The sequence below is a fragment of the Carassius auratus genome, chromosome 4 (genome assembly GCF_003368295.1).
Source record: "Carassius auratus strain Wakin chromosome 4, ASM336829v1, whole genome shotgun sequence".
NCBI lineage: Eukaryota > Metazoa > Chordata > Actinopteri > Cypriniformes > Cyprinidae > Carassius > Carassius auratus.
Window position 1 is genome coordinate 15,998,675 of NC_039246.1, and position 10,458 is coordinate 16,009,132.

A 10,458-nucleotide genomic window follows, 5' to 3' on the forward strand; every position below is an offset into this window, starting at 1 on the left:
TTACTTGTATAAATGTGTCTCTCATGCAAAATCACAGATAAAATTTAAAAAAACTTGCTTAAATGTTGTTCAGTTTCCCCCCAAATAAAAAGTCCTTATTTTGCAGGTTTAGTGAATAATACATTAAATTCATTTAGAAATTAATGTACTGTATGACATTTAACATTACATTTCAAAATATAGTTTATGCAGCAAGCTAAAGCTTTTTTTTTTTTTTTTTTTTTTAGATTGGAAATTTTGGGGTCAGCATTACATTTTTTTTTTTTACATTTTGGATCCATTATTTGTAAAGTTTGACGTTTGTTATGAAGTCTTTTAATTTGAAAGGCATAAAAACATCCAATTATGTCTGATTGTTTTCATAGCTTGTGTGTTTTTTTTTGTGGCCATCTTGAAGGTTTTCTGCGTTTCTGCCTTCACGTTCATTGCAAAGGAGATCCGGTCAGGTCCATCCATTTCTGTTTAAACGTCTCTTCCAGGGGAGAATGGGCTGAGTTATGCTCTGCGGTCCGCATCTGTCTGTTGAAGGAAGCCCCGTCGTCTGAGTGCGTGTAGGTGGATGATATCAGCGTGATTTCTGGAGCGATGTCTGCCGCAGAAAAAGCGCACAGCCCGGACAGACTCAATCAGTTTGAGCGGCTGTCTGGAAGGCCTCCGCTGAGAGCCGCAGGTCAGTGAGGACTCCGTTAACAGATTGAATTAAGCACACAAATAACACTATTTCTTCAAGAAACTCCCATTTGTTTTGCTTTTTTTTTTTTTTTTTTTTTACCACGAAATGAAGTTATTTTATATTTCACATCTCTAGTGCTGCTAGCATCTAGCACTAGCCGTTTTGCTAATGGCATTGTTTTGATTACAAACTTTACAAATTCACATGTTGTTGTTATTATGTTTAGCGCTTAATATATTTGAAAAAAGTTTGTGCATTGTAGTCGTCATTTTATGTTAGTTTGTCTATCAAAAAGTTGCATTAATTACTGATAGCTTGTGGATCTAGCTTGACGAGTTCATTTGCATTTTAGTTAATGTTAACGTTAAAGCTGTCAGACCTATTTTTTCGATGTAATGAAGTGATAGGAACATAGCATTTCCTTATTTTTTATCAACTATTTGATCAGTTTGTCAAGTGCCAATATACTACGAAAGGTGCCAAAATAGATATTTAAATGTATAATAAGTTGGTGCTTTAACTCTAGCTTATCCATTTGGTTTCCAGATTTAATTTGTTTCAGCCATAAATAAACAAACCTGTTTGCAGTCATTTTGAACTTGTTAGCATAATGATCTACTAAATAAATGTGGCTAATTTGTAACCAAAATGTTTATTTATATTTCTAGATTAAATGTCAAAGCTAAATTCTGTTTGCATGTTTGACTAAATGATTTTTAAAGCACACCAGGAGTAAAAAGAATGGATGTGGCAAGACTTCTACACAGAATTACTCCGTGTTTAGTGTAATGTCTATAGTCTATACAGGGATGCATTTCACTTGTGCCCCAGATCAGCACATGGGTAAATACAATTTCAGAGTAAATAAAAGCCCAGCTCTTTCAAAGCCCAGTCTGGTTCTACTCAAAGTCATTGTGTAATCTTTCATCTGTAAGACACGCACAGCAATTGTTTCTAATGCTTTAAAACAGTGCTGCAGTGTCGCTTTAGGACATCTAATGATATTCAACCGCCCATCTCATAGCCTACAGATCTAGCCATCTGTATCCTCCTTCCTGTTTATATATGATGAATGATTAAAAAAGGTGATGGAGATTACAGAACCGTCTTTACTGACAAGCATTAAATATTGCATGCGATCTATCGTGCAGCCCTAGTTAAATGGATTGCAAAGGTTGTTCTTAACATATAATTTGAGGCTGTTTAGTGTTTTGCACAATACACTTCTCATGTGGAGGCAGCTGGTTTATTGTAAATGTTTCCCTCGGATGATGTTTTGCATATGACAATCTTAAAAACCTCAAATCTAATCATGTGACTTGCTTGGTGCAATAGTAATACGTGCTGCGGTGGCCGGTGGTTTTCATGTCTTCAGTGGACATCTTCGGGTTGTCTTTTGAGGGGGCTTACTGTCTGTTCTCGCACTTTGGGTGACTTCTAACCACCCCGAACGTTTTAGCAAATGCATAGCAATGCTCTGTCAAACATCACTGGTGTGCAACTATCATTTGCTTTCTGTGGAGCCAATAGATGCCAATACAAATGCTTAAACCAAAGCAAACCAGTTATCGGTGTGTTTTCAGTTGTTTCCAAACATTGAATTCATTTCAGATGTATCAAACATAGTACATTAAACAGAGTTCCAATGGGCATGGAAAAGCTGTAAATATTAGGATTTGTTTTTGCGCAGGCCGGGAAAAGTTATTGATTTAATACAAAAATGATATATGTTTGTAAGTAAATATACATTTTTGTTAATCTCTAAATATTTAGTGTGTGTGTGTGTACAAATTGCCAGTCTTTGTAAAATGCCTTTTTAAAAATCACTTTCCAGTAATTAGAAACGCTTAGGAAAAAAAAAAAAAATAATTAATTGGTTGAATTGTGTGGAGACCCTGATTAAATCCCTCTTTGAGTGACAATGTTTTCTTTTAGGGATGCACGATCATGATTTTTCATTGCCGATACCGATTTTTCATAAGCAAACTGGCCGATACCGATTTCCGATTTTTATTTATTTATTAATCTTTAAGCAACAAACAAGAAAGAAGGAGAGTGTGCATAAACAAGATGTTTATTTGGTATTTAATAGGCCAAAACTGGCTTTTGGCTATTGACCACAATAACCATAGCCATCTGAAAATTAACAGCAGTAACTGCACAGTAAGTAGACTACATTTAATACAAACATAGATGGTTCAGACATCCGCATTTAGCATCCGCATTCAGTTTTCGAAATATTTCCACACAAATGACATAGCGAACGATTACAATGTTGTATGTGCAAGTGGGCGCACTTCCAGAAAAATCGGCCCAAAAAAGACCAAAAACCAATTTATGGCCGGTCAACCGGTGCATCCCTAGTTTTTATTTTTTTATTTATTTCAATGTTTTGAAAAGTATCTAATGGTCACCAAGGCAACATTTTTATAATCAAAAATGCAATAAAACCATAATAATTTTGCTTAAATTGTGATACTTAAGGTTTTTTTTTTTTTTTTTTTTTTTTTTTTTGATAAATAGAATCTTCAGATGAACAAAATTTTTTTATTTGGAAGATCTCTTGTAACCTTGTAAATGTCATGGATCATTGATCAATTTAATGGATCCTTGCAAAAAAAAAAAAAAAAAAAAAAAAGGCAGACCCCAAAACTCAGGGAAATCCTGTAGAATTCAGCCAATCCGATGACATCTTCGACTCTCCTGAAGTGTTTCTGCTTTTGTGTCCCATATACATCAGACGTTTAGCCTACGGTCCGGGTGCTTTACGTCTGAGTCTGTTTTATGCTGCTTTTACATGCCACTGAACTCTTAAAAGTGCCATAGAATGCATGGATACAATATTTTTAATTGTTCTCTGATGTCCCCAGAGTGTGTATGCAAAGTTTAATCTCAAAATACCCCAAAGATAATTTTTTATACCTTGTTGAAATTGCCACGTTTAGGGTTTGAGCCAAAACGCCCTTTAAATGCCAGTGAGCTGGTCCTCAGCGGTTTATGGAGACTCCTATGTGCGTTGGTGCATCCCAGCACATGACTCTTTGGCACTGACATTGTACCTCCAGCAGCTACAGCAAGAGAACAGTAATGGCGGGCCGCAGCTCTTCACTCAGGGCTGTGTATTTGCTAATAGGGCAGAGAGAGTCACAAATGGGTGACACTTTCACAGACTATGTCGTCATAAACCCCTTTCACACTGCGATTCCGGATAATACACGGTTAATGTCTCCCAGCAATTGTTCCCGGGTCGCAAGATTTTGACCCTTTCCCACTGTCAATGATTAACTGGAATATTTGCGTGCATTCACACACAACTCGTTTGGTCCCGTAATGACAAGTGATGTCAGGATGTGACGTGTAATGTTAACGTGCCTAGCGTTTTCGTGTACTTTTACTTAAGCTGTCGAACGATCTCAGCTTCAGCGCAGAAAGTGATGAGCTAACTGATCTCTGATTCATTACAGTTTGCACACACTTTTTTTTGTGAACGTTGATCTCCCTTCAAAACACCTGGTAGAAGTGTCGCACGATGACGTGCATCATCAGGCTTTTGTTCACACAGAGCTAGTTCTGGGACTGATCCCAGCAATGTTACTAGGTCCCCAAACCGGGATCGATCCCGGAATCAATCCCGGGACATGTTTGCATTCACACAAGGCGACCCGGCAATTTTCTGGGACCGACATGCAATGTGAAAGGGGCTATAGTCTGGAACTGCTCGTGTGGAGAGACTATTTATGATTTTTTGGGAATTATAAAACTATGAGTGAGTGGATTTTTACCATTTTAGTGTTTTTTTTTTTTTAAGTGTTTTTTGCATTCTATGGCATCTTTAAGTATATTGTGGTCCTTTTAAATGCACCTCTAAAGGTTTTTCTTGGTTATTGCACAGATTACTTAAACTGTGGAACGTGTGCAGAAGTTTTTATTGACCCGTGAGATGTGACATACCAATTCACTTTATTGTACATTAGTCTTTCTCTATTCCCAAAACCCATTTATTGACCCCTTGAGTGTTGGGCAGGGAGTTTGTCTGTTTATGTTGTCCTTCATTTTGCCATTGTCCTTTTGTTGTTGTTATTTTGTCTGTCTGACTGCGGTGATTGTGGTAACAGGCTCTAAGAAGAGAGTTTCCTGGGTACAAGCTCGAAGACTCCTTGGCCAGACCTGCCCCAGTCTACGGATCCCTAACAGGTTTTTAAGAGAAGGTGGGTAATAGGCGAAATCCGCCTTTATCTGAACTTCCAAAAGAAAACCCACATGGCAAATTTGGAGGTGTCCCCATGCTGTCCCCATCCTACCTCTCTTCAAAACTGCTTTTCCTCACTGTGGTGAAAATAGAAAAGACCACCACTCTTTTGCCAGGACTCTTTCTGCAACTTTCTGCTTTCTTTGGGGGCAAAGCTGGGGCAGGATGGCTTGGGTGTTAAATAAGAAAATAAAAACCGGGAAGGGTCAAAGTGTTTGTCTGGTTGTGAGTGAGATGTATTGGTTCTTTTTATTTTTATTGATTTGTGTCAGTGTGTTTTTTCAGTTCCCTCCCATCCTTATTAGCTCTTCCCTGTGGTGCTTTCACTCAGGTGCAGCTTCCTGGTTTCAAGGCAAATACACTGGCAAGAAATTTGCAAGGGTGAGGTTGCTAGCTTGCACGTGCTGTAGAAGACTTAGTGGACTGTTTAGATCAATTCTTTTCAGAGATTCAAAAGATGAATCCACCAAGTTGGGTGTAAGCTTATCAAAGTTTTGCACACTGGGACAAAATAAAAAAAAAAGTATGCAAATGTTACAATACCTTTCGCCCCTTTGGTAAATTATAATATTTTACATTTAAATATTTCTCTCTCCCTCACTCTCTAAAATTTAAAATGTGTTCCTATATATTTAAAAATGTATTGCATTTTCATATTAATAATATTTAATACATGTATTTATAAATTAATATGTATACATTTATATGACAAATGTTATTTATATTATTACTATAATCAATATGTATTTATTAAATATTGTTTATTATGCAAATCATAATAAACAAAGTATATTTAAATATATAATGTAAATATAGTTTATTATAATAATATTAATATTACTATATTAATAAATAGAAATAAAAGCATATATTTAGAAACAGTTGTTTCTTCCAAAATCCTGTTTGTGTATCTCTGCATTGTGTTTGGAGTCAGTTGCCATAGCTTCTTTGATATAGCTTAATTAACTAGGGGTTGCCAATAAATGAGGGCTTATGCGGATTTGAACTAGTTGTTGTTAATTAATTTGGGGTCACTGTTACCTATATGTATGCTCTTCTTTTGTATTTATCTGATACTGAACAAATATGTGAAGTACAAAAGTGCACATTCTGAAGCTTTGCTTTAGAGAAGGAAGTTCATCTAAGGCTAATCCTGATTCCTGAATCGAGTCACTTTCACAGCTGTCCATATTTGCATCCCATTATAAAATTTGGCTGCATTAAATATGAATAAATCTGGTTGGAGATTGAGATTACTCTGTTTTAATTTACAGCCTCAAGTATTCATTTCTAGTAGGATGGGTGGATTAGAGTTGCTCACTCTATAACTCTCAATCTAATTAAAATTGAGTGTGTTCATCTAATTTATATCTGAAATGCAGGTAAAAAAATTTGTTTTCAAATGCTCGTTTTCAAATTTAGTAAAAAATTATAATGATTGTGTTATAACTAAACTAATAGCAGTTTTCATTTCACAGGTGACTTTGTGTACTCTAATGTCTTTAATCTTCCATTTTCTCTCAAGAGCTGTCCCACTAATGTTGTATTGTGCTTACTCGAATAATTACAGTGCAAAAACAGCAGCAAACATTGGATATCATTTTTTTTTCACATCTTAAATCTTTCCTTCTACCTTTTGAATACAGATACTCCGTGAGGACATCTCATCTTCGCCACTAACTGAGCTGTGTAGCTATTTATCTTTGCCTCGCCATCAATAGGCTGCTGTCTGTCTCTGTAGGTCACAGAGCCCCTCCGGCCCGGAGCGGCCATCGCTGTGTGGCTGACAACACCAACCTCTATGTGTTTGGAGGATACAACCCTGACTACGACGAATCAGGTGGCTCAGAGAACGAAGACTACCCACTGTTCAGGGAGCTGTGGAGGTTCCACTTCGCCACAGGGACATGGCAACAGATCCGCACCGAGGGTTTTATGCCTACTGAACTGGCCTCAATGTCAGGTAACATGAGATAGAGATGGAGAAAAGGCAGAAATGCCACACATCTTTTAGGTATTTTAGGTATATGACCATCTTCTGTGTACATCAAACAGCTGTTTTGCACGGAAACAACCTGCTTGTGTTTGGCGGGACCGGAATCCCGTTTGGGGAAAACAATGGGAATGATGTTCACGTCTGCAATGTTAAATACAAACGTTGGTCCCTCCTCAACTGCAGGGGCAAGAAACCCAATCGAATATATGGACAGGTACAAAAGCCTTGATATGATGTAACCCACTAATGAAAAGTGAGTGAACTAGTAAGCATACTAACTTGCATTGATTAATCGAGCGATCCTTGATTTGTTTTGCAGGCGATGGCCATAATCAACGGCTTCCTTTATGTATTTGGAGGTACGACAGGCTACATCTACAGCACAGATCTGCACAGACTGGATCTGACGACACGTGAGTGGATTCATCTGAAACCCAACAACCCTCCAGATGACCTGCCTGAGGAGCGGTAAGTGACTTTTGACCTTTTCATTTTATTTTAAATGACTAAACGTATTTCTGAATGCTGTCTGATGATAAAATGTCAGTCTATGAGGAGATATGGCAAACTTCCTTCTAAATTTGTTTTGTGTAGATATAGGCACGAGATAGCCCATGATGGACAGAGGATATATATTCTAGGAGGGGGAACTTCCTGGACTTCCTACCCATTAGACAAGGTACAAACGTTTCCATGAATCACTGTTTTAGTCAGTGTTACATGACTTCATTTGTTTACTTGAACTAATGTGCCTTGCTCTTGAAACATCTCTGTGTAATTCAATTGTCATATGCATTCAGGTTATTTTGTTTTACAAATTTTATTCTAAATGACCGTTGTCCCAAATGTTTGTATCAGATACATGCATATAACCTTGAAACAAATTCTTGGGAGGAAATCACAACTAAGCCTCATGAAAGAATAGGTTAGTAATGAAATTCCCATCTTAGTGATACATTTGACATCTGACAATGGAAAGCACACTGTGAGTGTTTGTATTACATGCTTACTCTGTGCTTTTTTTTTTTTCCCCCACAGGATACCCAGCCCCTCGGAGATGTCATAGTTGTGTGCAAATCAAAAATGGTAATAATGTAAATATCTAATTTAAGTTACTTTGTAGAGCTCCGTGTGTGATCACTGTTGTTCTCTGTGACAGATGTATTTATATGTGGAGGTTACAATGGTGAAGTAATACTAGACGACCTGTGGAAAATCAATCTGCAGACGTTTCAGTGGAATAAACTACCTGCAGTGATGCCTGAACCTGCGTACTTCCACTGTGCTGCTGTTACCCCGGTCAGCTCAGGGATTATTATTATTTGTTGTTCTCTCTGTACATTTACATTTATTTTGCTGTTAATGGCGTTAACAATTTTCTAAGAGTTAACAGAGTTTCTTTTACACAGGTAAGGGTCTAAAATCATTCTAAACGTCTTTTTTTTTTTTATCTTTCAGGCCGGCTGCATGTACATCCACGGCGGCGTGGTGAACATCCATGAGAATAAGCGGACTGGTTCCCTTTTTAAGATCTGGCTGGTAGTGCCCAGTCTGCTAGAGCTGTGCTGGGAGCGTCTGCTCAAATCTTTCCCACACCTGGCCCAACTTACCCCGATACAGCTGCTAAACTTGGGCCTCACCCAGGAACTCATTGAACGCTTGAAATAAAGAGGCGAGGGAGCTTTGAGTGTGAGAGACAGATCGTCTATGTACTATATGTGTACCTTTTTATTTAAGTTTTAGTTTTCGTTCATTTTTTGAAGCTCATTATGGGCAGGACGACGGCACTTGAAGCCAGCTTGTGGACGAGAGGAACAGAATCGACTAAGGCACTCCATCCTAACACAGCCCGCCTTAAAACCAAAAACTGTAGGATGCCTTTGTTTTTGCGTATGCACCTTTTAATAATTTGAAAATCAATACAAAAGTTACAAATATCCAGTAGAAGGCTCTTTTCTCAAACACTACAGGTCAGTGACCTGAATGAAAAGCTGTTTTTTTTTTCTTCTTCTTCTTGAGATTGTATTATTATTATTTATTGGCCTTCAGTAGTGATATTGTTTTTACTGATGTATCTTAATTCTATTTCCTCTCCTGTCAAATAATTATTTAAGTTTTATGAATCACCACACCACGGCATGAATATTCAATCAGAAGTGATGTAATCGGGGTTCAGTTAACTGTTTGGATATCTGAACAGACTTATGCAGAACTTTTGATGCTTGGGATTGTGATTTAAGGTTTTACTTCAATGAATACGGTGCAAAACAGTGTTGAAAAGTTGAATGTTTTAACAAAATGGGTTTTGACAGAGATTGTTGATTTTTAGGTTGAATGCTGTTGCTTAGATCTGCAGTTTGGTCTGCACTCGAGGCACAAACACCAGACCGAGTAATGTTTGAACAAAGCTGTACAGTCATAGCAGAGCTGTTCCCATGCTTCATCCAGTTTTGTAAACCAATCGTTCCATCACTGTGAACTAGGTGCTCCTTAATTAACTTTTCATGCTTTTACTGAATAAAATGTTTTCCTTAAATCGAATCATCCCTCATCCAAATGTTTAAACTGACACATTGACACATTTAATTGATCTAGTAGTGCCTTTACTGAGCAAGATGTGATAATGTGCTAAATTAAACAAAGCCTTGCTAAAAGCACTTTATTATTTAACTCAAATTATATTCTAGAAAAAGCTGACCTGAATTTCTAATACAACAAAGACGCACACTTACTATTTTCATCAAGCTTTCTAGCACTTGATATATTTGCGGTAAATGAAACTTAAATTTAAAACTATGGTCAGTGCAGTGCTAATGATATTTTGGGCCTTGTGTATACCTGTACAGAAAAACTGAATCATTTAGCAATAATGTAGCGGAGCATCTTTTACTATGCTGACCTATTAAAAAAAAAAAGCTCTGAATTCAAAACATCTCTGGTCGAAAAACCATATTCAGCATCTTGAATTCAGAGTTAATGCATTTTGCCTTGGGTTATTTAACCGGTTACATTTCATGGCCATTTATTTAACTACACTCATTAGCCACCAGCAGTTGATGTAATGGAGTAAAATTTTAAAAGATTCACAATTGCAACCCCTTGATTTATGTTGTCGAAGTAGCTTCTTTCTGGGATTAGATCACATACATGCCCATATTATGTGCCTACCTGCCATTTTCTTTCTGCATGACTGGATTCCTGTTTGCATGGGTCAGGATTTAAGGGTGCTTTGTCATACGGGCGATGTGCAAACAGTGACAACTCCACATTTATTTCCAGAAATTATTTCAGAGAACATTTTCACTCCGTCTGCATGGAGTGACGGGAGTCCCTACATTCGTGTTTTTTTGAGACTAGGGGTTTCGCTGGACTTCGATTCCTCAGTTGTGCAGCAAATGTCCAAAACTCACCCGTTACCTGTAACTTGTGTTCCCGTTTTGTGTTTTATTGTTGAAAAATTAATAAACTTGTTCAAACTGGTGGTTGCATTGGATCTCTGCTATTCATACATACACAAGTTCAAGAAAAGTTCATGAATGG

The 10,458-nt window shown here is 37.4% G+C and overlaps 1 protein-coding gene across 2 annotated transcripts; it reads left to right on the forward strand.

The window, feature by feature from the left end:
• Nucleotides 1-358: 358 nt before the first annotated feature.
• LOC113060613 (kelch domain-containing protein 10-like) lies at nucleotides 359-10,397 on the forward strand. Of its 2 annotated transcripts, XM_026229685.1 has the most exons (10): nucleotides 359-670; nucleotides 4,789-4,881; nucleotides 6,664-6,885; nucleotides 6,978-7,132; nucleotides 7,238-7,386; nucleotides 7,513-7,597; nucleotides 7,777-7,843; nucleotides 7,957-8,004; nucleotides 8,078-8,217; nucleotides 8,377-10,397. In XM_026229685.1, exons 1-10 carry the CDS (start codon nucleotides 586-588, stop codon nucleotides 8,584-8,586), a joined length of 1,254 nt encoding a protein of 417 aa, XP_026085470.1. In that variant the 5' UTR covers nucleotides 359-585; the 3' UTR covers nucleotides 8,587-10,397. The 2 variants fall into 2 exon arrangements, with proteins under 2 accessions (XP_026085470.1, XP_026085477.1); XM_026229692.1 differs by lacking the exon at nucleotides 4,789-4,881 and having other exon boundaries at nucleotides 367-670.
• The last annotated feature ends 61 nt before the right edge of the window (nucleotides 10,398-10,458 follow it).

Bases quoted from the DNA above. Each gene is read 5' to 3' on its own strand.
- LOC113060613 (XM_026229685.1), top strand. From the start codon at position 586: ATGTCTGCCGCAGAAAAAGCGCACAGCCCGGACAGACTCAATCAGTTT. The intron at 6,886-6,977 runs GTAACATGAGAT...TACATCAAACAG, and splicing joins TGAACTGGCCTCAATGTCAG to CTGTTTTGCACGGAAACAAC. The intron at 7,598-7,776 runs GTACAAACGTTT...TGTTTGTATCAG, and splicing joins CTTCCTACCCATTAGACAAG to ATACATGCATATAACCTTGA.